Source organism: Rhinatrema bivittatum, chromosome 8 (assembly GCF_901001135.1).
Source record: "Rhinatrema bivittatum chromosome 8, aRhiBiv1.1, whole genome shotgun sequence".
Taxonomy (NCBI): Eukaryota; Metazoa; Chordata; class Amphibia; order Gymnophiona; family Rhinatrematidae; genus Rhinatrema; species Rhinatrema bivittatum.
Window position 1 is genome coordinate 9,751,164 of NC_042622.1, and position 25,256 is coordinate 9,776,419.

The window sequence follows — 25,256 nt, forward strand, 5'->3', positions numbered from 1 at the left end:
ACAAGGACTTATTAAAACAGAACAGGTTCCGTCAGCCCTTCATGGCCTGAAGCTGTGTTGTAAAACACAACGTCAGTAGGCAGAGAGAGGAAAAAGCAGTGCAGATCTCTGTCCTGGACAGCAGCCAGGAGAAGTGAGCTGCCTTCCACTCCCGGCTGCCATTATTCTCCAATTGTCAAGGCTTTGTGCTGACCTTCAGAACAGACATCGGGGCCATGCATCCCTACAGATTGCTCCATTCACATCCCCGTGAAATGCCAGGGTCTCACCTCATCACAGCGCTGCTCACCTGCATTTTCTGGCTGCTCTGTGCTTCAGCCCCACAGTCCAGGAGGCCATTGCAAAATCAAATTCTTGGTCCAGCAGGCAGGAGTCCAGTGCACCTGATGTACAAAGCATTTTCCCCTTAGAGGCAGAAGGGGTGAATCAGGCCCGTATCTCACTGACCTCATGCAACCAGAAGGAGGCTCACATATTAGTCCCCGAGAGACGAGGGAGTCCTTGCCAACCAACATTTGCAGCAACCAAGGCCGTTAGAGGCAGGCCGGACTCAATACCGACCTCCAGGGTGTAACCCAGCCCCCTTTGCCTTCTCACCTCCTCCCCTTATTCAGTATCTGGATCATAATAATGCACTCTGGAGGGAATTGGGCTTTGCGCAGTTCTGCCCCACAGACTTAGGCACCTAGAGCAGGAAGCAGCAGCAGCAGCAGTAGAGGAGCCCTGCGTGGGCGGGAACAGCACCGTGGCCACCTGGAAGTGAGAAGGGGCAAGTGGCAGGCAGAGGGTTGGGAGAGTCGCAGGGTGGAAGAGAGGAACCTGCAGTGAGGGTCTGATAGAGCCTGAGTGAGCAAGGAGGACAGAGCGTGTGGGGGAAGGGAGGACAGAGCTGTGGTGGAAGGGAGGAGAGAGCGTGTGGGGGAAGGGAGGAGAGAGCTGTGGGGGAAGGGAGGACAGAGCTGGGGGGAAGGGAGGAGAGAGCGTGTGGGGGAAGGGAGGACAGAGCTGGGGGGAAGGGAGGAGAGAGCGTGTGGGGGAAGGGAGGACAGAGCTGTGGGGGAAGGGAGGACAGAGCGTGTGGGGGAAGGGAGGACAGAGCGTGTGGGGGAAGGGAGGACAGAGCTGGGGGGAAGGGAGGAGAGAGTGTGTGGGGGAAGGGAGGACAGAGCGTGTGGGGGAAGGGAGGAGAGAGTGTGTGGGGGAAGGGAGGACAGAGCTGGGGGGGAAGGGAGGACAGAGTGTGTGGGGGAAGGGAGGACAGAGCGTGTGGGGGAAGGGAGGAGAGAGTGTGTGGGGGAAGGGAGGAGAGAGCGTGTGGGGGAAGGGAGGACAGAGCGTGTGGGGGAAGGGAGGAGAGAGCGTGTGCGGGAAGGGAGGACAGAGCTGGGGGGGAAGGGAGGACAGAGCGTGGGGGGGAAGAGAGGAGAGAGTGTGTGGGGGAAGGGAAGACAGAGCTGGGGGGGAAGGGAGGACAGAGCGTGGGGGGGAAGAGAGGAGAGAGTGTGTGGGGGAAGGGAAGACAGAGCTGGGGGGGAAGGGAGGACAGAGCGTGTGGGGGAAGGGAGGAGAGAGCGTGTGGGGGAAGGGAGGAGAGAGTGTGTGGGGGGAAGGGAGGACAGAGCTTGTGGGGGAAGGGAGGAGAGAGCTGGGGGGGAAGGGAGGAGAGAGCTGGGGGGAGGTCTTGTTAAAGAAGGGGTGAGTGGAGAGAATGGGGCGCAGAGAGAGAGCTGGGGAGGGAATCGAGCCTCGGGGGGGGGGGGGGGCAGGGGAAGAGAGAGAGTAAGGGAGAGGGGTTAATCCTGGTGGGGCAGAGAGAGAGAGCTGGGGGGGGGGGGGGGGGAGAGAGAGAGAGGGAGCCAGAGAGCAAATTGGGGGATTAACACAAGGGGAAGAAGAGATGAAGCATGGGGAAGGGGACAGAGCTGGGGAGGGTCCTTGAGCCTAGGGGATGGAAAGCAACCTGAAGGAGCCAGGAAAACTGCAAATAAAATGTAAAACATCTGCATCTCTGAGCATGTATCCATGCATGTATGTATGTATGTATGTATGTATCCATGCATGTATGTATGTATGCATGTATGTATCCATGCATGTATGTATGTATGTATGCATGCATGTATGTATGTATGCATGCATGTATGTATGTATGCATGTATGTATGTATCCATGCATGCATGCATGCATGTATGTATGTATGCATGTATTTATTTATAGGGTTTTGTATAGGGTCATTCGGTGTCGCCTTCCTTACGCTTTGCTTATTCTTGTAAAGTATTACAAAATAATGGTTTCCATAACCTTGTGGTATGTGACAGCTTTTTTCTATTTTGTATTATAAATTAACTCTTGCTCAGCAGAATGAAATCACTGTCTTCACTGGAACAAATTGCGTCTGCAGACTTAGTAAAGTCTTCGTACGGAAATGTTTTCTTCGTTTTGCACGGGATGAGAAGACTCGGATCGTCTTCATGCCCATGTCAGGATTTCATCTTCTCATGGGGCAGGATCTTGTCCCTTTTCCTCGTTTCTGCCGGTGCTTTAAAGGAGACCGGGCCGAAACCGAGTCCTCCTCGCGCGACCGGCGCAAACATCTGGAATCCGGCCGGGCGGGGGGCGGAGCGCTGCCCCCCTCCGGGTTTCTTTCAGGCCGACGAGGGCCACCGGGCTCGGGGAGATGCCTGCCCTTCGCCCCGCGGTTGCCCCTTCCTGCGATCCGGGGCCAGGGTGGATGGCGGCGCTGCTCCTGAAGCGGTTCTTTGTACGGTGAATAGTTCTGCACTTCCTGAAGAGGTGTGGCAGGGGGGCAGGGCTTGCCAAGCAAACAGGTGCATTAAGGAAGAGCTGGCCCCCGGCTCCTTGCCCAGCGGGCCAGGCTCTGTCTGGCATGTGATGCGGAGACTGCAATCCCAGCAGGGCTCAGCAATGCTGGATGGCGGAGAGACGGCGGAAACCCTGCCCCTGCCCGGCCAGCTGCTGGAAGAAGTGCTTTAAGGGCAAAGAGGCCGAGCCTGCCGAGCCGGCCATGCTGCCAGTGCCACGGGGCCCCAGGAGGGTCAGCCTGTACTACGTCGGCCTCTGGGACTTCAGGGCCCGGACGGCAGAGGAAATGAGCTTTGCCAAGGGAGACCTGTTCCAGGTGTCCGCAGCCAGTGGGGACTGGCTGAAGGCGCGCAGACTGGACTCGGCTGGAAGGGTTACCGGGGAAGGTTACGTCCCTTTCAACTACGTGGCCCAGAAGGAGGCGGTGGAGGCCGAATCGTAAGTACTTCGCATTCCGCGCGGAAGCAGGCACAGCTGGCGGGGCCCCGGATCCGCGGGTGCGGAGGCCCCGCGCAGGGAGATGTCCTGTTCAGCCCAGGCACGGCTGAATCCTCGGCACAGGGGCTCAGGGCTGCTGCATCGGACCACCCTTCAGGCAGTGTGAACGAGCCCCTCGCACCTTTCTGGGGCCGGGGCCGGCTACTCTGTCACCGGGCACGTCTCGAGGGAGGGACTGACATTTTATTGCGTGCTAAATCATTTAGCACGCGTTAAACAAATGAACAGAAAAAATAAAGCCAAAAGGAACCCACCGGCAATGAAATGAAAAGTAAAGCAATGTGTTTCCCTGTACAGAAGGGAGATCCCCCTCCCAGCCGAGCCTCCAGGACCGCAGGACTAGGAGCGTGGGCTTTGTGCAAAGCTCGCCCAGGGTCGCCCGGCAGTAATAAGCATGGCCACTGGCCAGCATTTCCTGAGGCTCCAGGCTGTGTCTAATGCAGAGGTTGTAGGAGACCCTGCCTGACCTCCACTGTATGGACTGGGTAAGAAGGGAAGTTCACAACAAAATCACTGACACTCGATGTCACCCTCTTAAGAAGTGCAGAGCCTTGAGGAAGAGCCCAGCTCCTGCCTCCCAGAAAAGGCTGCCACAGGCCGGGCTCTTTCCCTGCTGCTGCTGCTGCTCACCCCCCCCTCATATTGTGGGGGTTTTTTTAAAGTTTGAAATCAAGTTTCTCAGATTTTATTTTTGCAGCTTTGACTTTTTGGACCATTGAGGGTTGGCTCAGTAAGTTCCTTGCTGAATCTGCACCACTGCGTGGCAGGGCTCTTCCGCGTCAGGTAGACTGGGTGCGTTCAGGCCCAGATGTTGGCACCTCTGGTGCCTCTTTTTAATAGACGGACGCCAGAGCATGGCCACCGCTGCCGTGGCACCGTGTGGCTTCTCTAGCGGCGCTGGCCCTGCCACAGGAATTAGAGTTTTAAATGCAAATTTTAAAAGCATTATTTGAGCAAAAATTATCATATGCTTATGTAAGTAGCCATATTCTGCATTTTATAAAAGCCACAAGTACCTACGTGTATTCACGTTCGCATCCAAAAAAGAGGCAGTCTAGCACTGTTCCGGGGCGAGGCCGATATGTGCACACCTACCTTGCTATTTTCAAAGACACATACCCGTGCACCTTCTCCAGCTAATTATCTGGCATTTATTTATTTATTTCGGATTTTTATATACCGACATTCTCAATACAAGTATCGAATCAGGTCGGTTTACATAGAACATTAACTGTCGCAATAAAGGCGTTACATTAAACAGCGTTTCTTAACATATATTTTCTTAAATGAATATATAAATGAATAAATGAATATAAACATAAATGAATATAAACATAAATGAATATAAACATAACATAAATGAATATAAACATCTGTATTGTGTAGTACTGACTGGGGAGCAGTTCGGGGTAAACTGGGAGTGATTTCAGGCTGAAGAGCCAGGACGGGCTTGATGGCCTGCAGAATGGGCAACCTGGTGCATTAATTGATAAAACTGGTCATTTCCTCAGCGTGGGCAAGTTATGTGTTCAGATCAGGACTCGCGCAAGGAAGTCCCTGCTTACTTTCATGCGTATATTATATGTGCGTAGATGTTTAAAATAGGTGGCTGAAGTATGTGCATTCGGCGCATTGAAATACGCGGTTACAATTCCGCACATGCACTCGTGCACAGGCCTACAGGTGTGTGCGGACTGCGAGGCAAGCACGCAGGTTTTCTAATGTGCACGTATGTGAAATGAGCAGGTCATACAATACTATACTAACATGTGGGCATATGTGTGCGGGTTTCAAAGTGATCCTCTTTATTGTGTGCGTCATTTTATAATCATTTTAATGATTGGGTTTTCTGTTATTTTAAGTCGCCCTGGGTGGCTACAGAAGGAGAAAGTAAATAAGTGAATGAATAGAACTGGAGGTAGGAGGTAGGAAATTCAGCTTCCTCCTGCATGGGAACCCACGGGAGGGGCAGTGCCCCGCAGGACCTGCAGGGAGCGAGGGCTGCAGGAGGGCCCCTGCTGAATTCTCTATATCTGGTGGCTACTATGGGGCCGGCGCCTTAGAGAGGGCAAAATGGCGCCGTAACTTGGGGGTGATGGGGCAGGAGAGGGGTCGTCCCTTTCTCCTCACAACTGAAGTCCGGCCATGGTTGGGTTCAGGGGGTGGCCAACTCCGGTCCTGGAGAGCCACAAATGGGCCTGCTTTTCAGGACATCCACAATGAATATGCAAGAGGTGCATTTCCGCAGACTGGAGGCAGTGCATGCAAATCTATGTCGTGCATAGTCGCCGTGGATAATATCCGGAAAACCAGGCCTGTGGGTGGCCACCCCTGCAATAATTCATTTGAAAGCATAAAAAGTCCCAAAGATTTCAAGAGCTGAGAGGAGGGAGGAGCTAAGTTGGTGGAAGAGGAGCTGCCGGGGCCCTAGGAGTGATGCAGAGCTCCGCCTGTGCTGGGAATTGTTTGCTGCTGGTTCGGTGGGGTTCGCTCCTCTATGCAGTTATTTCTCAGTTTCTTTCATCTAACAGGGTGTGTTAGGTTTGCCCGTTTTCTTCCCACGGGGCCACCTGACCTGGGGTGGGTGGGACCCCCAGGGGGCTCCAGCTGCTGTCACCTGCAGTGTGCACTGTGCTACCTCCTGCCCGGTGAGATCCTGCAGGTGACCCTGGAAATCTGCATTGCATACAGCGAACGACTTGGTCTCCTGGGCTGGACAGGGTCCGGCAGTACTGGGCCTGCCTGCAGCTTCTTGTCTTTCTACATTTTTAAAGTGCAGGATGCAGGAGGGAGGTGTCTTCCAGACCCAAGGGAGTTGCACCTTTCTCACAGACACAGAACGGGAAAAATCCTTTCGTAAATGGTCCCCTAAGTCTTGTGATCCATTGTCACTGGCTGAGACTGAGAATCTGTTAGGGAAATGGAGCCCGCACTCAGCCTGTTACATCCATGGTAAACGAGGGGAGGCAGGGTTACTGAGAGAGAGACTTTCTCCAGCATCACTGAAAGGTGCAATTAGAAAAAATACTTTGTCTTCGTCTGTCCCTAGCTGATATAATTCTTCTCCTGCACCAGGTTCAGTATTTCGGAGTAAAATTATTCCACCTGCTGCAGCTCAAGTGCTGCTCACCCACATAGAAGGGATGTGCTTTCCTTTTCAAAATGAAGTGAAAGAGAAATGCATTAAATTGTGTTCGTTTTCCTTAGTTTCATTGTCAAAATTCATCTCCTGCCAAAGAGACACAGCGATCGGGGGCGTAAGAACCGAAGTCCCCCCCAGACTCCCCTCACTCAGTCTGAGGATCTGTAGCGCTCCCCTCACTCAGTCTGAGGACCTGTAGTGCTCCACACGGAGCAGGGGCAATCCCAGATCCACCTCCTCTCTTACTAATGCCAGGCAACCCCAAGGTTAAATACCAGCCCAGCAGGGCAGAGGTGGCTGGGGAGCGCTGCAGACCCGGAGGTGGGATACGGGGGCGCCTGGCTGGGTGGAGGCTGCAGTTTTACATTTCTGTGCACCAGCAATGACTTTTTTTTTTTTTAGATTTTTTTTATATTCCACTTTTTGCACTTCAAAGTGGATTTCATTCAGGGACTGTAGGGATTTCCCTATCCCCAAAGGGCTTACAATCTAAGTTTTTTTTTCCCCCAGTTTATACTTTATTAAATTTCTTAATACATTTATGAGAGAAAAACAAGTACATTTTGGAATAACATTACCAAAGTTTTAAACATACATAAAAAGAAAAAGGAAATTACCTTTCTGTATTACCTCCATCTCAGAAGCCATTCCAAAAACACATTTAGGGAATATTCAATCAGTTTGAACACTTAGAGCCATATTTCTGTTTAACCAGTTACGTTATCCAGTGAAAGCTGCTATACGAGCCTCGTCCACCCTCATCAGATAGACAAACTTATTCTTTTGAAATACAACAAGGCATTTACAGGGAAATTTGAGAAAGAAGGTGGCTCCTGAGGAGACCACCCTCTGTCTCGTTGTAAGGAATTGTTTTCTTCTTGATTGCGCGGCCCAGGAGACGTCTGGAAATGCTTGAACTCATTGGCCACAGAAGCTGAAACCTTCATTTTTAAAGTATCTCTGCATTACCACATTTTCTTTCTTGCTCCAAATCAAAAGCCACAATCAGCATGGCTCTTGTTTGGTTGTCATCTACTGACGCCTCCAAGAAAGATGTTAGGTTTGGACTTTCAACAGATTATACATCCATACCACCTTCAGGTGCCTCCCCCACTCTTTTCATATTTGATATACAATATATCTTAGAAATTAACAGATCATTAGATATGCCCAAAATTTCTTTTGCGTATTTCTTAAACAGTTCCTGTGCCGATAATAACCTTGTAAAAGGGAAATTCAGAAACCGTCGATTTTTACTTCTTAAGCTGTTTTCCAGTCCCTCTGTTTGCTTGTATCTTTAATAAAAGTGGCTCCACTTGACTGCAGTGATGTAATCTGTGCTGCCGAGGCTGCACCTGCTTGTTCCACACGTTCAATACGCCTGCCATGATCCTTCAGCATTTCCTTGGTCTCATCAAAGAAATTTGTGGATTGGGCCATAGACAGAGAGAAATTCCTCTCCATCTTTGTAACAGCTTTCCATACATCAGGGAGAGTAATATTATCTAGGGATGTGAATCGTTTTTCTGACGATTGAAAATATCCTACGTTATTTACAGACTCGTCAGAAATCGGGGACTCCCCGAAACCGATAGGAAAACCCCATGAAATTGTTTGTGGGGTTCTCTTATCGTTTGGGAGAGGGCGAGAAAAACGGCACACAAAAACAACCCCTAAACCCACCCCGACCCTTTAAAACACATCCTTTAGCTTCCCCCACCCTCCCGACCCCGCCCCCAAAACTTTTTAAAAGTACCTGGTGGTCCAGTGGGGGTCCCGGGAGCAATCTCCCCCACTCTCAGGCTGTCAGCTGCCACTAATCAAAATGGCGCCGATGGCCCTTTGCCCTTACCATGTGACATTGGCTGGCCCCTGTCACATGGTAGGAGTAATGGACGGCCGGCGCCATCTTTAAAAGTGGTGCGGGCTCCTGCATTTGGTTTTTGAAAATACTGCAAAGTCTGTCTGAGGCTGCCCTTTGCTATTATATTTCAGACTTATTAGTAAGGAGTGAGGTATATTTTAATTGCAGTTGTATTATTTATTGATTTTACGTACGTTATTGTATGCCTGACTTTAATGTGTTCTTTAAACTTTTGGTTTAACCAGCAGCCTACAGGCGCAGCAGTACAAATAAACAATTGCAGATAAGAACTAGACAAATGAGAGCGTGTTATGATAAAAAAAAAACGTACAAAAGTCAAGATTGACATAACGGAAAACATAATGCACATAGAAACGCAAAACTTTGTAGAACTTCAAAAAAAACAGCCCCAGAAAATACTGAATTTAGAATTCTGACCTACCAAACTAAATAGCAATTTTTCAATATCCGCAATGTCCCTTGTGTGAGTCCTCCTCCAATAAACCATGCTGGGGTTGCCTTTCCACACGGTGCCTATCGTAAACTGGGCCACTGATAACAGTGGGGACACCAGAGCCCTGTGTTTGACCAAGACCCCTGAACCTACCAATCTACCCGGCTGGCCAAGAGCTCTTTCCTGAGTTACAACTGTCTAATATTGATTAACCCTTGGAGAGTCCCAGCACATGTGTATATATGTGCCCAGACCCTCCCCAAAAACTGGGGTTCCCTTCCGCGTAGATATCAGCAAAATAACAGGAACTACTGTAAGTCCTGTGCAGCAACTTCATCATCAAACGGAGACGTTGGGGTAGATGTTCTACCATGCACCAGCGCGTCCATGTGTGCGCGGTTCCCGACGTGTGCACGTGCATGTGCTGATCTTATAGCACGCGCATGTTATAAAACTGGGTGGCCGCGCACGTGTGCGGGAGTCGCGCGCAAGACGGGGTGAATTTATGCAAAGTCCGCCCGGTGAAGCATTGCGCCTTCCCCAGTTTCCTGCCAGTCCGTTCCAATTGAGGAGCGGACTGGGAGGGAACTTCCCGAACCCCCTGCCTAACCTCCCTTCCCCTCCCCCTCTCCTCCCCACCCTCTACAACTCGCCCACCCTGGCTCAATTTTTTTGTTCTATTACTCGCTGCTCCTCGGGAGCCCGCCCCTTTGAAGAAGCCCAGGACTTGGGCGCTTACCGGGGTTTACATGCATGGCCGGGCCCCTTTGAAAATTCGTGCGGCACGTGCCAGGCCCGGCCCTGCGCATAAACCCCGGGATTTACACGCACAGGCCTCTTAAAATCCAGCCCTAAGTGCTCAGTGATCCAGAAACATTTCCAGTCCCTCTCAGTAAGTGCAAGGTCTAGATCTTCATTCCATTAATTGATTAAATGTTCGTCAGTGTTTCACCCAAATTTAGTAAGCAATATCCCCCATAAATGATAGACGTACCTCAGGCCGTGGCATCTAAATCAATAAAACACATTTGTTAGGGGGCCACAAAGGATTAGAAATATTAACTGGATGAACGAAACTATTGTGCAAGTGAAAGTATTGTGCCATTGACCAGCCTTCCAGGTCGACTACTTCCTTAGTTCCTCGAAGGACTTAAGCCCGTATCATCAATTTGTAACTTATCATTAAAATCATCCATTGTACCTGGAGACTGGAGGGTGGCCAGTGTAACCCCAATATTTAAAAAGGGCTCCAGGGGCGATCCGGGAAACTACAGACTGGTTAGCCTGACTTCAGTGCCAGGAAAAATAGTGGAAAGTGTTCTAAACATCAAAATCACAGAACATATAGAAAGACATGGTTTAATGGAACAAAGTCAGCATGGCTTTACCCAGGGCAAGTCTTGCCTCACAAATCTGCTTCACTTTTTTGAAGGGGTTAATAAACATGTGGATAAAGGTGAACCTGTAGATATAGTATACTTGGATTTTCAGAAGGCGTTTGACAAAGTTCCTCATGAGAGGCTTCTAGGAAAAGTAAAAAGTCATGGGATAGGAGGCGATGTCCTTTCGTGGATTGCAAACTGGCTAAAAGACAGGAAACAGACAGAAGGATTAAATGGACAATTTTCTCAGTGGGAGGGAGTGGACAGTGGAATGCCTCAGGGATCTGTATTGGGACCCTTACTGTTCAATATATTTATAAATGATCTGGAAAGAAATACGACGAGTGCGATAATCAAATTTGCAGATGATTCAAATTTGTTCAGAGTAGTTAAATCACAAGCGGATTGTGATAAATTGCAGGAGGACCTTGTGAGACTGGAATATTGGGCATCTAAATGGCAGATGAAATTTAATGTGGACAAGTGCAAGGTGATGCATATAGGGAAAAATAACCCATGCTATAATTACACAATGTTGGGTTCCATATTAGGTGCTACCACCCAGGAAAAAGATCTAGGCATCATAGTGGATAATACATTGAAATCATCAGCTCAGTGTGCTGCGGCAGTCAAAAAAGCAAACAATGTTGGGAATTATTAGAAAGGGAATGGTGACAAACTCTAGTTAAGTAGCTGAAAATCTAACAATCACAAGTCCATGGCATACAGTTTAACATATTGTCTTACTGCCCTCCCAAATTGGCTGTTTTTCAAACGAAAGTTTTTTCTCAGGGGATGCTACTTCAGTTATACAGTGTATGATCCCATTTTTTCTGTAATTGAACCAACAGTGGCTAATCCAGGCTACAAGTACCTGGCAAGTACCCAAACAGTAAATAAATCCCATGCTACTAATGCCAGTAATAAGCAGTGGCTATTCTGTAAAGCAGCTTGATTGATAGCAGTGTATGGACTTCTCTTCCAGGAACCTGTACAAGCCTTTTCTAAACGCAGCTACACTAACTTCCTTAACCACATCTTCTGGCAATGAATTTCAGAGCTTAATTGTGCATTGACTGAAAAAGAATGTTCTCTGATTTGTTTTAAATGAGCTACTTGCTAACTTAATTGCATGTCCCCTAGTCATTGTGGTAACTGAAAGAATAAATAACCGATTCACATCTACCCGTTCTAGACCTCTCATGATCTTAAAGACCTCTATCATATCCCCCCTCAGTCGTCTCTTCTCCAAGCTGAAAAGTCCTAACCTCTTTAGTCTTTCCTCATAGGGGAGCTGTTCCATTCCCCTTTATCATTTTGGTTGCCCTTCTCTGTACCTTCTCCATCACAATTATATCTTTTTTGAGATGCAGCGACCAGAATTGTACACAGTATTCAAGGTGCGGTCTCACCATGGAGCGATACAGAGGCATTATGACATTTTCCGTTTTATTCACCATTCCCTTCCTAATTTTTTTTGACTGCTGTAGTACACTGAGCCAATGATTTCAATGTATTGTTTACTATGATGCCCAGACCTTTTTCCTGGGTGATAACTCATAATATGGAACCTAACTTTATGTAACTACAATGTGGATTACTTTTCCCTATGTGCATCACCTTGCACTTGTCCATGTTAAATTTCATCTGCCATTTGGATGCCCAATCTTCCAGTCTTGCAAGGTCCTCCTGCAATTTATCACAATCCCCTTGTGATTTAACTACTCTGAATAATTTTGTATCATCTGCAAATGTGATCACCTCACTTGTTGTTCCACTTTCCAGAAAATGTATACATATATTAAAAAGCAATAAAGCATCAATCCAAGTACAGATCCCTGAGGCACTCCACTGTTTACCCTTTTCCACTGAGAAAATTGACCATTTAATCCTACTCTCTGTTTCCTGTCTTTTAACCAGTTTGCAATTCACAAAAAAGACATCTGCTTCTACACCATGAGTTTTTAGTTTTCTTAGAAGCCTCTCATGGGGGACTTTGTCAAACGCCTTCTGAAAATCCAAATACACTAAATCTACTAGCTCACTTTTATCCACAGGTTTATTAACTCATTCAAAAAATATAGCAGATTGGTGAGGCAAGACTTGCCCTGGGTAAAGCCATACTGGTTGTGTTCCTTTAAACCATGTCTTTCTATATGTTCTGTGATTTTGATGTTTAGAACACTTTCCACTATTTTTCCTGGCACTGAAGTCAGGCTAACCGGTCTCTAGTTTCCCGGATCGCCCCTGGAGCCTTTTTTAAATATTGGGGTTACATTGGCCACCCTCCAGTCTTCAGGTACAATGGATGATTTAATGACAAGTTACAAATTATTAGTAATAGATCTGAAATTTCATTGTTAAGTTCTTTCAGAACCCTGGGGTGTATACCATCTGATCCGGGCATTTTTCTACTCTTCATTTTGTCAATCTAGCCTACTACCTCTTGTAGATTTACTATGATTTGGCTCAGTTCATCTGAATCATCACCCTTGTAAACAGTTTCTGAATGGATATCCCCCAACATCCTCATCAGTAAATACCAAAGCAAAGAATTTATTTAGTTTTTCCCTGAAAGCCTTATCTTGCCTAAGATAAGACCATGGCAGACAGGGTGATGGATGCCTGGAATTCCCTTCCGGAGGAGTTGGTGAGAGCAAAAACAATGAATAAATTCAAAAGGACATGGGATAAACACTGTGGATCCCTAAAGACTAGTGGATGGAAATAAAGGGGGTAACCTGCACGGAGCAGCAGTTACTGCCCTTAACAGAAGGCATGGGGGTAACCTGCACGGAGCAGCAGTTACTACCCTTAACAGAAACATGGGGGTAACCTGCACGGAGAGGCAGTTACTACCCTTAATGGTAACATGGGGGGAACCTGCATGGTGCGGAAGTTACTACCCTTAACAGAAACATGGGGGTAACCTGTACTACAGTAAGAAACTTGCTAGGCAGACTGGATGGACCATTTTGTCTTTTTCTGTTGTCAATATTATGTTAAGTGCCCCTTTAACCCCTTGATCATCTAACGGTTCAACCGACTCCCTCACAGGCTTACTATTTCAGATATATTTTTATGAGTTTTTGTCTCTAAAGCCAGCTTCTTGTCATATCCTGTCTTAGCCTCTCTTATTAATGTTTTACATTTAACATGCCAATACCTATTGTTTTTCCTGTTTTCTTCAGATGGATCCTTCTTCTAATTTTTGAAGGAAGTTCTTTTATCTAAAATAGCCTCTTTCACTTTGCCTTTTAACCATGCAAAGTTGTAAAATCTTGTCAATAATATTCGTTTCAGAGTTTATCAAAGAAATGGCACATTCAGCTCGGTGTTTGCCTTTTTTTGTAGAGAAGAGAGATAGTTGCATCAGCAAGGAGAGAAGTAAACATTTCCTGTTCAATTAAATAATCATAAAAGGGGAAACCTCTGCCAGAAATGTTTTATAAAAGTCAAGGTGGTAACCATCAGGTCCTGGACATTTACCAATGGGAAGAGCAGATACTGCAGCCTGCATTTCAGATAGTGTAATGGGCACAGAAAGTTTCTCTGTGTCAACAAAGGAAGTTTGTGGTAAGTGGAGAGGGTTCTAATAGCGATGTGGTCACCTTCCTCAGAGGCAGCATATAAAGTGGCAAAATGCTGCACAAAAGCCATTTCAGTTTCAGAAAAAGTGCATTTGAGACAACCCACCCCGTCTTTGATAGAAGCAATTATAGTACCACCAGCCCTTTTGTTGACAGCAGTGGACAAAAATGCATCTGCCTTGTGACCATGTTCATATAATTTTACTCTGGTAAACCTTAGGGCTCTTTCTTTTCTGTCAACTTCTTGTGATTTTAATTCAGCTCGGACTCTTTCCGGGGCTTGTAGTGTCTTAGGAGAACAAGTCACCTTCTGTTTAAAATCCAGAGCAGCCTGATTGATTAAATTATATTTATGCAAGTGGCTGGTGTATGCAATAATTCACCCTCTGGGAAAAGATTCCCATCGCAATGCTGAGTTACACTCTGTTTCCGGATGAAATTCAGTATATTCAGAAATAGCTTCAACTACCATCCCTTTAAATTGGTTATTTCCTCACAGTGAAGTGTTCAGACATCATGCTAAGTCTGAGAGCCATATTGGATGGTGATCAGATTGGCTACAGGACAGGATGTCCATCCTGGAAGATATGGAGCTCACAGTGGCTGTACAGAAAAAATAATCCATGCAGCCTGTGGGAACAATGAGTGAAGGCCCGATCCAAATGGTTATGATCCCTGCAAATGTCTTAACATAAAAGTATTTACCAGTTTTTTATACTCAAGGGTAGGAGGGACGATTTCCCAGGAAGGAGATGACCTGTCCAGACGTTCCAGTCCCCTCTATAATCAACTTCATAGAGCCCAAGACTGATAGATTGTCTCTAAGAATAGTAAAGAATACCTCACTGCTGGAATCAGGGTCATAAATATTCACCAAAGCAAAATAAAAAGGTATCATAAGTACAACATGAAATAACAGATATAGAGTGAGTGACCACAAGGGGAAATTGTTTATCTATTAACATACGTATCCCGGCTATGTACATTGAGGGAAGTGAGTGACCACAAGGGGAAATTGTTTATCTATTAACATACGTATCCCGGCTATGTACATTGAGGGAAGTGAGTGACCACTAGGGGAAATTGTTTATCTATTAACATAAGTATCCCAGCTATGTACATTGAAGGAAGTGTGTCATAATTGCCCAATCCATCCATATTGTGATTTCTTGTGTTCAGTTTTATGCAGGAGGACATATGGACTGTAGTGTTCCTAGCATAGTGCAGGTGAGGAAATGGTTTCCACATTCAGTGTCAGTACAATAATCCGAAAACTCATTCTACTGACAGGGAAAGAAGAGCATCTGTTGAGCACTCATGTAACAAGAGTGTATACAATACCCATCTTCATATAAAAATAAACATTCAGAGAATGGTTCCACCTCTAGGTCCAGGGGACTCAGATAAGTGTAATCCAGAAAAAAAGTGAATTATAGATCCCCCTCTATTTATGATGTAGTAATTGATAGATCCTACCCAAATGTCTTATAATAATGCTAAAATAACAGTAACCTTAAGCAACTGTATTCAAATCAATTTATTTGTATTTACCATACCTTACTAAATACCTTTAAATCATGCATGCGTCCATGTGCTTGAGGGAGTTTACAGACATCTCTCTCAGACTACCTTAAAGGACAAAGCACAACTATCCCGCCTGGTCCTCCTTAAGGGGGAAACCGCAGGGAATCACCAGAGCATAAGACCTCAGGACCTAGAAGGCTTAGGGATCATGGAGAGCGTTCCCGTATGTTAAGACTTGCTATGTCTGAAGACGGTCTGGTCCCTGCTATTGTAACACTCCCCTGACCGCTTGCCTTGCGGGCGTTCCTGAGTCCGGGACTGACCTCGTGGGAGCCCCGCTAGGGCAGACTCCATCCTTCCTCGCGTTCTTGGCGCCTGGTACCTCCACCTGGGGAAGAAGGAGTTAGTGGGTGAGATCTCCCGCCCTTCACCCCAGGAAACAATGGGACTGTGAACAAGGCTGGAGGTATGTACCAATATATACAGGTTCATTAGACTATATAATTCTATACATTTCTACATGGCTAATGGGATGTCAAACAGTACCCACATCTACTCGTGGTTCATAGTCTCAGGCCACACAACTATATACATTTCTACATGGCTAATGGGATGTCAAACAGCACACACACATCTACTCGAGGTTCATAGTCTCAGGCCACACAACTATATACATTTCTACATGGCTAATGGGATGTCAAACAGTACACACATATCTACTCGTGGTTCATAGTCTCAGGCCACACAACTATATACATTTCTACATGGCTAATGGGATGTCAAACAGCACACACACATCTACTCGTGGTTCATAGTCTCAGGCCACACAACTATATACATTTCTACATGGCTAATGGGATGTCAAACAGCACACACATCTACTCGTGGTTCATAGTCTCAGGCCACACAACTATATACATTTCTACATGGCTAATGGGATGTCAAACAGTACACACACATCTACTCGAGGTTCATAGTCTCAGGCCACACAACTATATACATTTCTACATGGCTAATGGGATGTCAAACAGTACACACATATCTACTCGTGGTTCATAGTCTCAGGCCACACAACTATATACATTTCTACATGGCTAATGGGATGTCAAACAGCACACACACATCTACTCGAGGTTCATAGTCTCAGGCCACACAACTATATACATTTCTACATGGCTAATGGGATGTCAAACAGCACACACATATCTACTCGTGGTTCATAGTCTCAGGCCACACAACTATATACATTTCTACATGGCTAATGGGATGTCAAACAGCACACACCACATCTACTCGTGGTTCATAGTCTCAGGCCACACAACTATATACATTTCTACATGGCTAATGGGATGTCAAACAGCACACACACATCTACTCGTGGTTCATAGTCTCAGGCCACACAACTATATACATTTCTACATGGCTAATGGGATGTCAAACAGCACACACATCTACTCGTGGTTCATAGTCTCAGGCCACACAACTATATACATTTCTACATGGCTAATGGGATGTCAAACAGCACACACACATCTACTCGTGGTTCATAGTCTCAGGCCACACAACTATATACATTTCTACATGGCTAATGGGATGTCAAACAGCACACACATCTACTCGTGGTTCATAGTCTCAGGCCACACAAGTATATACATTTCTACATGGCTAATGGGATGTCAAACAGTACCCACATCTACTCGTGGTTCATAGTCTCAGGCCACACAACTATATACATTTCTACATGGCTAATGGGATGTCAAACAGCACACACACATCTACTCGTGGTTCATAGTCTCAGGCCACACAAGTATATACATTTCTACATGGCTAATGGGATGTCAAACAGTACCCACATCTACTCGTGGTTCATAGTCTCAGGCCACACAACTATATACATTTCTACATGGCTAATGGGATGTCAAACAGTACCCACATCTACTCGTGGTTCATAGTCTCAGGCCACACAACTATATACATTTCTACATGGCTAATGGGATGTCAAACAGTACACACACATCTACTCGAGGTTCATAGTCTCAGGCCACACAACTATATACATTTCTACATGGCTAATGGGATGTCAAACAGTACACACATATCTACTCGTGGTTCATAGTCTCAGGCCACACAACTATATACATTTCTACATGGCTAATGGGATGTCAAACAGCACACACACATCTACTCGAGGTTCATAGTCTCAGGCCACACAACTATATACATTTCTACATGGCTAATGGGATGTCAAACAGCACACACATATCTACTCGTGGTTCATAGTCTCAGGCCACACAACTATATACATTTCTACATGGCTAATGGGATGTCAAACAGCACACACACATCTACTCGTGGTTCATAGTCTCAGGCCACACAACTATATACATTTCTACATGGCTAATGGGATGTCAAACAGCACACACACATCTACTCGTGGTTCATAGTCTCAGGCCACACAACTATATACATTTCTACATGGCTAATGGGATGTCAAACAGCACACACATCTACTCGTGGTTCATAGTCTCAGGCCACACAACTATATACATTTCTACATGGCTAATGGGATGTCAAACAGCACACACATCTACTCGTGGTTCATAGTCTCAGGCCACACAACTATATACATTTCTACATGGCTAATGGGATGTCAAACAGCACACACACATCTACTCGTGGTTCATAGTCTCAGGCCACACAAGTATATACATTTCTACATGGCTAATGGGATGTCAAACAGCACACACATCTACTCGTGGTTCATAGTCTCAGGCCACACAACTATATACATTTCTACATGGCTAATGGGATGTCAAACAGCACACACATCTACTCGTGGTTCATAGTCTCAGGCCACACAACTATATACATTTCTACAAGATAGCCAGAACATTTAGTATTTGGCAATTTTGGGGTTGTTGGCACCCACATATCACCATATAGGATAGAAGAGACCTCCTGAGTTCTCACTTAATCAAGTGTTGTTATTATCCTATCCTCCCCCTTTTTTCCCCAAGTCTCACCCATGTGAAAAGTTGCAACTGGGCTGGTGGTGGGCAGTGTTGTAAATTGTAATACATTTGGTAATTGCAGTGCTTAATAGGAATATTTTGAGATTATTTTTAAATGATCGTTGTATGTTCCAGTTTTTCAGATTGTACGAGATGGTGGTTGAACTATATATGTAAAGTACGGACTGAACTGGTGTGGTCCGGTCTTGTGGAAGACATTGTTTCAGCAGTTTTATGTGAATGGCGTAGTAACATATCCCCTGAAGAAGCCTGTGTGGGGCGAAACAAGGGACCTTGTTGGGATTTTTTGATTCGGGATATGGTGTGACAGGGTGGGATATGGTTAATGGGTGCTTGTGTCTAGTGGGAATTTTAGATGTTGATTTTAAATGTGTGTTGAGTGAATGATGTATGAGTATTGAGATGCGTGGAGGAAATATTGTGAAAATAAGACAAATGTTTCTCTGTATTTTTTGATATATGTAATATGATGGGATATATGATGGTATTTTTGAATATTGTTCAAACCATTTTTGTAATTTCTATATATTTAAACGCTGGCATATAGAATGAAATAATAAAGTCTTATATTTTTCTAGCTATATGGTTGTTGGAGACTGGGAAATATTGAACAATTTAGTGTATTAGACTAATGTTGCCCCTACATGTGTATGCTGTGTGTTAGGGGGTGTAATATACTCTCTGTGTTATGTACCTGAAACGGTTTCATCTATTCAATGGGCATTTAAGCACCTTCCCAATCTCATTCTGGGTTTCCTGGGCTGGTGGCTCATGTTACGTACTTCATTTAAATGGCGGCATGCTCTTTAACCTCCATCTCCCTTGGGAGGTGGGTTTCACTATTATAAAAGACTGTGTATTGCCTACAGGCTCCTGAGATTAAGGTGACTGCTGCATTGTTTGCTTTGCATTTCGTCCTGAAGGCTGGTGGCCATTTTGTTTGTTTAATTTCACTGTAAATAAAGAGCACTGAAGCACAGGCAGAGTCCACTGGTGGTTTCCTCTGGCTGTGCCCAAGCCACTGACCACTCGAGCTACCACACACTTATTAGTAAAAACTTGGTGGGAGCTCAGCCTTGTGGCACCTACCAGGCTGGCAGCATCACGGAAGTCCTGTTACGTTGCATTTTATATTATCTATTTTAATGTGGATTATTGGAACATTGATTTGATTTATCATGCATCCAGGCTCAGGGCAATCGGTCAATCACATGGTTCCCCACAACTCTCTGGAGAGAGACGGAATTCAAAATATTAAAACTGTACAGCATGTCTAGATCATTTCTGAAACGACGTGACCTGTAAAGGTGGAGAGTATTCATCCTACTCTTGATCTATTTGTAACCATGTACACTGGGTGCCAGACCCAGTTCTGCTTGGCACAACTTCCCTACCTGACATCCAGGTGAGCTAACAACCAGAGCAGAAGACAGAAGTCTCTTATTATTCCTCTAAAGCCGAATGCAGGTCCCTGATTCCGTTCTGTAAGAAATCTCCACCGGCTGGATCTGGATGCCGGTGGCTGTCCTCAGATACTTACCCTGCTGCAGCATACAAGGAGCTACTGGTGACGGGCACTTAGCCAGGCAATGGTGTCACTGCCATCCCTGGCTCAGCGCTGCTGTGGTGACTTTCATTTGTCAACATGGAAATAGCACGTCACAAGGCTGGATTTAGTTAGCCGGCAAAGGAACCGTGTGATTGCTGACTGCTTGGTTGAATATGCCAAACTGTCCAGCATTTTAAGCTACTAAGGGATGGGGTTTGGTGCTGGGAGGGGGAGGGGAGCACCATGCACGCACCTGTCCTCTTATAACTCTCGTTCATATCTTTCCAGATGGTTCTTTGAAAATTTATCCCGCTCAGAAGCTGTGAACAAGCTCCTGTCACCCACCAACAGGACTGGAGCCTTCCTGGTGCGAGGCAGCGAGAAGCAGGGATTCAAATATGTGCTCTCAGGTAGGAGGCAGAGCCTGATGTGTGCCAGCGGTCCAGGCCTATCCCTCTGAGCTCTGCCAGTCAGCTGGCCCTCCTGCCACGGGGCTTACTGGTAACTTATTCACGCCACCAGCCTTGCCTCAGTTCCCTTTCTGACCACATCAGCTCTAACATGTCCCGCAGGGTTTGGGATACTGCTACCGAGTGTTTGAATTCTGCTGCAAAGTAGGAATTTGATTGGGTTAAGAGAAAACAATTATTTAGGTATTAGGAAATCCAGGACTCAGAGCCAAGAACTGAGCAGGTGGACTGTGGTGCGATGCCAGGATGAGGAGCACTTTACTGATACCAAACCAAAGCTTAACATAGCAATACAGCGAATGACAGCAGACAGAGACCAAAAAGCTCCATCCAGTCTACCCATCAAAATGTTTAAAAGTTTTTATTATGGAAGTAGCAGCTGCCGCTCCATGCAGGTTTCCCTCAAACCTTCTGTTAAGGGTATAAGCAGCTGCCGCTCTGTCCAGGTTACTCCCGAGTCTTCTGTTAAGGGTAGTAACAGCTACCTCTCCGTGTAGGCTTGTTCTGAGTGACTGCAGTAACTGCAGTTTAACTGGATCTAAGACCAGAGTTCTCCCTGCAGCGTGCTGAGATGGTGGCTGCAGAAGAGGACACCAATGACCATGGCTCAGTAATAGATAAATAGGGACAGTGGTAATGTTCTGAAACAAAAGGCAGAACCAGGTCATGGCCACCAGCGGGCTTCACCTTCCACTCCAGCTGCAATGGGGAAGAGTAAGGAAGGTCAGAAAGGTTGCAGGTCAATGGCCTGGCAGAAATCACCACTGAATAGGGAAACGTGATGCCACTGCCTCAGAGTTTTTCCACCTTCAACCTCACTCCCAGTCCTGACACCTGGAATGTTTAAACGTGCTTTTGTTTTATGGGTGTAGAGAGCACAGTGAAAGAGGCCAGGTGATCTCTTACATTACTGACTCACACGCATGAGACATCACTTCCTTCGTTTCTGCCTCTTGGGTGAGAGAGAAACCATTCAAGAAGGAGCTGTCATTGAATGACAGAAGTCTGAAGCTATTGGCAATCCTTTAGTGTGTAATGTGCAAAGCACGCCCTCTAGTGTCAGCTGGAGGGACAGCTCGCACTCCTTGTATCTCCCCGTGCAATAGGTGTGCGCCTTGGTGGGAAGATGCTCTGTACTAGCAGTGCTTGGAAGGATTACATTTCATGCTACGTAATGGAAGAGGCAGAGATCAGTCTTCTCATTGTGCAATAGATGTGCGCCTTGGTGGGAAGATGCTCTGTACTAGCAGTGCTTGGAAGGATTACATTTCATGCTTCATAATGGAAGAGGCAGAGATCAGTCTTGCCCTAGTCATGCAATAGATGTGCGCCTTGGTGGGAAGATGCTCTGGACTAGCAGTGCTTGGAAGGATTACATTTCATGCTACGTAATGGAAGAGGCAGAGATCAGTCTTCTCATTGTGCAATAGATGTGCGCCTTGGTGGGAAGATGCTCTGTACTAGCAGAGATCAGTCTTGCCCTAGTCATGCAATAGATGTGCGCTTTGGTGGGAAGATGCTCTGGACTAGCAGTGCTTGGAAGGATTACATGTCATGCTACGTAATGGAAGAGGCAGAGATCAGTCTTCCCCTAGTCAGGGAGGCACATGGCAAATGAAACAAAAGACAAATTGTAATGTGTGTGTTGTGGGAGATTAGATACAGAAATGGGTATACAGGCATTGATTTTCTGATTTCCATTCACACCCTGGAATTTCTAGTTCGTCATGAAGAATCTGTGAAACACTACAAGGTCTTTCAGAACAGCCAAGAAGAATTCCATGTGAACACCAAATCCACGTTTAAGAGACTTGACGACCTTATTGAGTACTATAAGAGCACAAGCCTCTCTCACGGCTTGTTCTTGACCACTCCTTGTGTGAAGGTAACTGCATTGCATGCCATTGAGATGCATGGAGGTGAATGGTTTGGTTAGGAGGGGGATGACTGAAGTCTGTGGGTTGGAAGGGTGAATAAACTTTCTAGCCCTAAGCCCTTGAGGCTCTGTGGTCTGAACTTTCATGAAAAATTGCTGAGACTTTCATCTGTGGATGTGGAGCCCACGTCCCCCTGATAACCCTTGCTCTTCAATGTTTTATCTTGCAATAAAAATGTCTAGCACTAGCATGAAATTAAAACAGAAACCACATGTATCTTCCAGCAAACAGCACCTCACTTATCCAGACAAATAGTTATGCAGCTAGAATTTAGCTGGACATGAGCCGATAACTTCAGGTGCACCTGTAAGAACATTGGCTGAAGGTAATCCCAGAAATGTCTGGCTGGGCTGAAGCGGAGGTTTCCCCCTTTCAGATTATGTTGTCACTTCAGTTACAGTGACACCAAGTCCCTCCATTACCAGGCCCTCTGTGAAGTAACGCACAGACCCTGCGAATCATCACTCAGGACCTGGACAGCAAGCCTGCCATAGCAACCCAGCATTAACTCCCAGAACTCAAACAGCACCAACCCTGAGCTGCAAATACAAGCTGGACCTCTGCAGATCCCTAGCCAGAGCCTGCCTACCCGCGGGCAGAATCCCTCACCTGCGTCCCCCATAGAGAACACAGAGAGACCCGCACCGCGGACAGGAGAAGGGATCACAGACTGGAAATATCAATATGCAGACGAAAACTGAATTCTGCTTTCCTCTTCAGTCCCCCCTCCCTTCTTCCTGTTCCCTGCAGATAGGACAAGAGAGGAGAAGGGCCTGGATCAGGGAGGGCTCCTCTTTGCTTTGCACTGCTCCCTCTGCACCAGGCTCACATCCACCCCATCCAGTTCCGTGCAGGCTGCCTGGGAGGTGGGAGCAGGAAGCAGAGGGCTGATCTCTGTTGCTGAGATTTGGGGGTAGAGCATTGGGTGCTTGTGCCCAAAGGTAAAAGCAGCCTTACTGAGGACGCCCCCTTGCGATTGACACCTGGGGCAGTCACCCCCCTTGTCCACCTCTGCTTCCAATTGGCAGATCCTAAGACTCGTACTTTTCTCCTGTTTCTCTCCAGGCATAGCTTGGCGTCTTCTATTACTTCCCTTTCTTATAACCGTTGAACCTTCAGCTCCTGGACTTTGGATTTATAATTCTGCTCCTTCTTTTCAAACATAAGAACATAAGAAAATGCCATACCGGGTCAGACCAAGAGTCCATCAAGCCCAGCATCCTGTTTCCAACAGTGGCCAATCCAGGCCATAAGAACCTGGCAATTACCCAAACATTAGATAGATCTCAAGCTACTATTGCTCATTAATTACCTTCATAGCAGTTTATGGATTTATCCTCTAGGAACTTATCCAAACCTTTTTAAACCCAGTCACACTAACTGCTGTAACCACATCCTCTGGCAATGAATTCCAGAGCTTACCGATGTGCTGAGGGAAACCTTGCTTTCAGCTCATGCCAGGCTTCCTGGGACTCTGCCCTGTCCTTGTTACCAGTTTATTTCTGCTTTTTTGCCACTTTGAAGTGGATTACACTCAGGTACTGTAGGTATCTTCCTACCCCCCATCTGTAGCTGAGCAATGGAGGATAAGGTGACAGGGCAGGGTTCCTCGCTGGTGTCCTTTCCTTCCAGCAGGAAGCCGTCTCTGCTTGCAGACTTTCTTGTAATTCTGCCGTCCTGTGGCTGTGGAAGAGCTCCCTCCTTCTGGGCAGCTGACCGGCCCTTTCTTCCAGCTGTGGCCGGGCTCGCTCACCCTCCTGGAGGTTACCTGAAAACTCCAGCATCTTCCCTTCCACTCTCCTCCTCTCACTGGTTAGTGAAACCCACCAGAAAGTGCTTTAAGTGCCCCCACTGTTTCCCTTCTTCCCATAAACCCTCCCGTAGGTGAGTCCTGTACGACTGAGGGCATTCTCTCTTCCTCTCTCCCTCCAGCAAGCCTTGACTTCGGTTTCTGCCCCGCTCTCTTCACTTTCTACCTCTCCCTAGAGTCGGTGACGTTGGGGCCTAATTCTCTCGGGTCCTTCTCGGTTTTCTCCCGGGGACCCAGATTCCTTTCCATACCTCAGCGACGTCTGATTCCCCACTCCACTGAGGACAAGGCTCTCTTACCACAAACCTCAACAATTTCACCCCAACGGGTTCGGTCGGACGTTCCCCCGAACCCCCACGCTCCTGCCTCGTGCAACGACCTGATCCACTGCACCCCTGGGAGGGTGACCCAGCAAATCCCCCTAAAACCAGGCGGACTTCAGCCTTTCCAGTTTCCCTCTGGTGCTCAGAGCTTGCAGGCAGTGGCAGGACCCCCCTACCCCAGGCCTCCTGACCCCACACAGCTCTCGCCCTCTGTGGGATGGAAGGAGGACGGGGCTCCTGCACAGCTTTAACAGGGAAAAACACTCGGACCCCCTGCGAGCTTGGCTTTCCAGCACCATCCGTTGCTCGGGCAGTGCTGCTCGTCCTCCTCATTCTCCCCTCCTTCACCCACTGACCTTCCTCCTTCAGATTCCCCACTCCACCCCCTTCACAGCAGGCGGGCACTGCTCCTGCACACATCAGCTCTGTAGTGACTGAGTGCACTCCTCTTCCCCCGTCCTTCACGCTCAGGCGTTTCCTGACCAGCATCCCACCCCTTTCCTTTTTCCAAAACCCCCAAATAGCTTTTCACTCAAGGACTTCGTTCCCCGACTATTTCATCCAAGTCCCCTTTCCAAAGTACTTGTCCAGTTCTGCGGATTTTTCTGTGCCTTGCGATCCTCTCCCACGCGCCCCGGTATAGGCTGCACCGCATGCTTTTACTTCTGGACCTTTGATCCCAGGGCTTCTCGGTCTTTCCTCTAAGCACTGACCTAGGGGAAGAGAAGCAAAGTCCAGAGACAGGAGGAAAGCCCTGCCACAACCACTACACTCCTGGGACTCTGCGAGTGCTGCTTTCTAGAGATCTCTTATTTCACTTTTGCCCCTTTTTACTGCACTGGGGCTGTGATTCCTGCTTTC

At 46.9% G+C, this 25,256-nt stretch overlaps 1 protein-coding gene across 1 annotated transcript in view; it reads left to right on the top strand.

Moving 5' to 3' along the window:
* The first annotated feature begins 2,771 nt into the window (after window positions 1-2,771).
* Window positions 2,772-25,256, top strand: part of PTK6 (protein tyrosine kinase 6) — a 40,614-nt gene continuing 18,129 nt past the window's right edge. Inside the window, exons 1-3 of the mRNA XM_029613694.1 lie at window positions 2,772-3,258; window positions 20,144-20,265; window positions 22,047-22,210. Coding sequence (XP_029469554.1) covers window positions 2,930-3,258; window positions 20,144-20,265; window positions 22,047-22,210 — 615 coding nt within the window. The 5' untranslated portion in view covers window positions 2,772-2,929. The remainder of the gene's footprint in view (window positions 3,259-20,143; window positions 20,266-22,046; window positions 22,211-25,256) is intronic.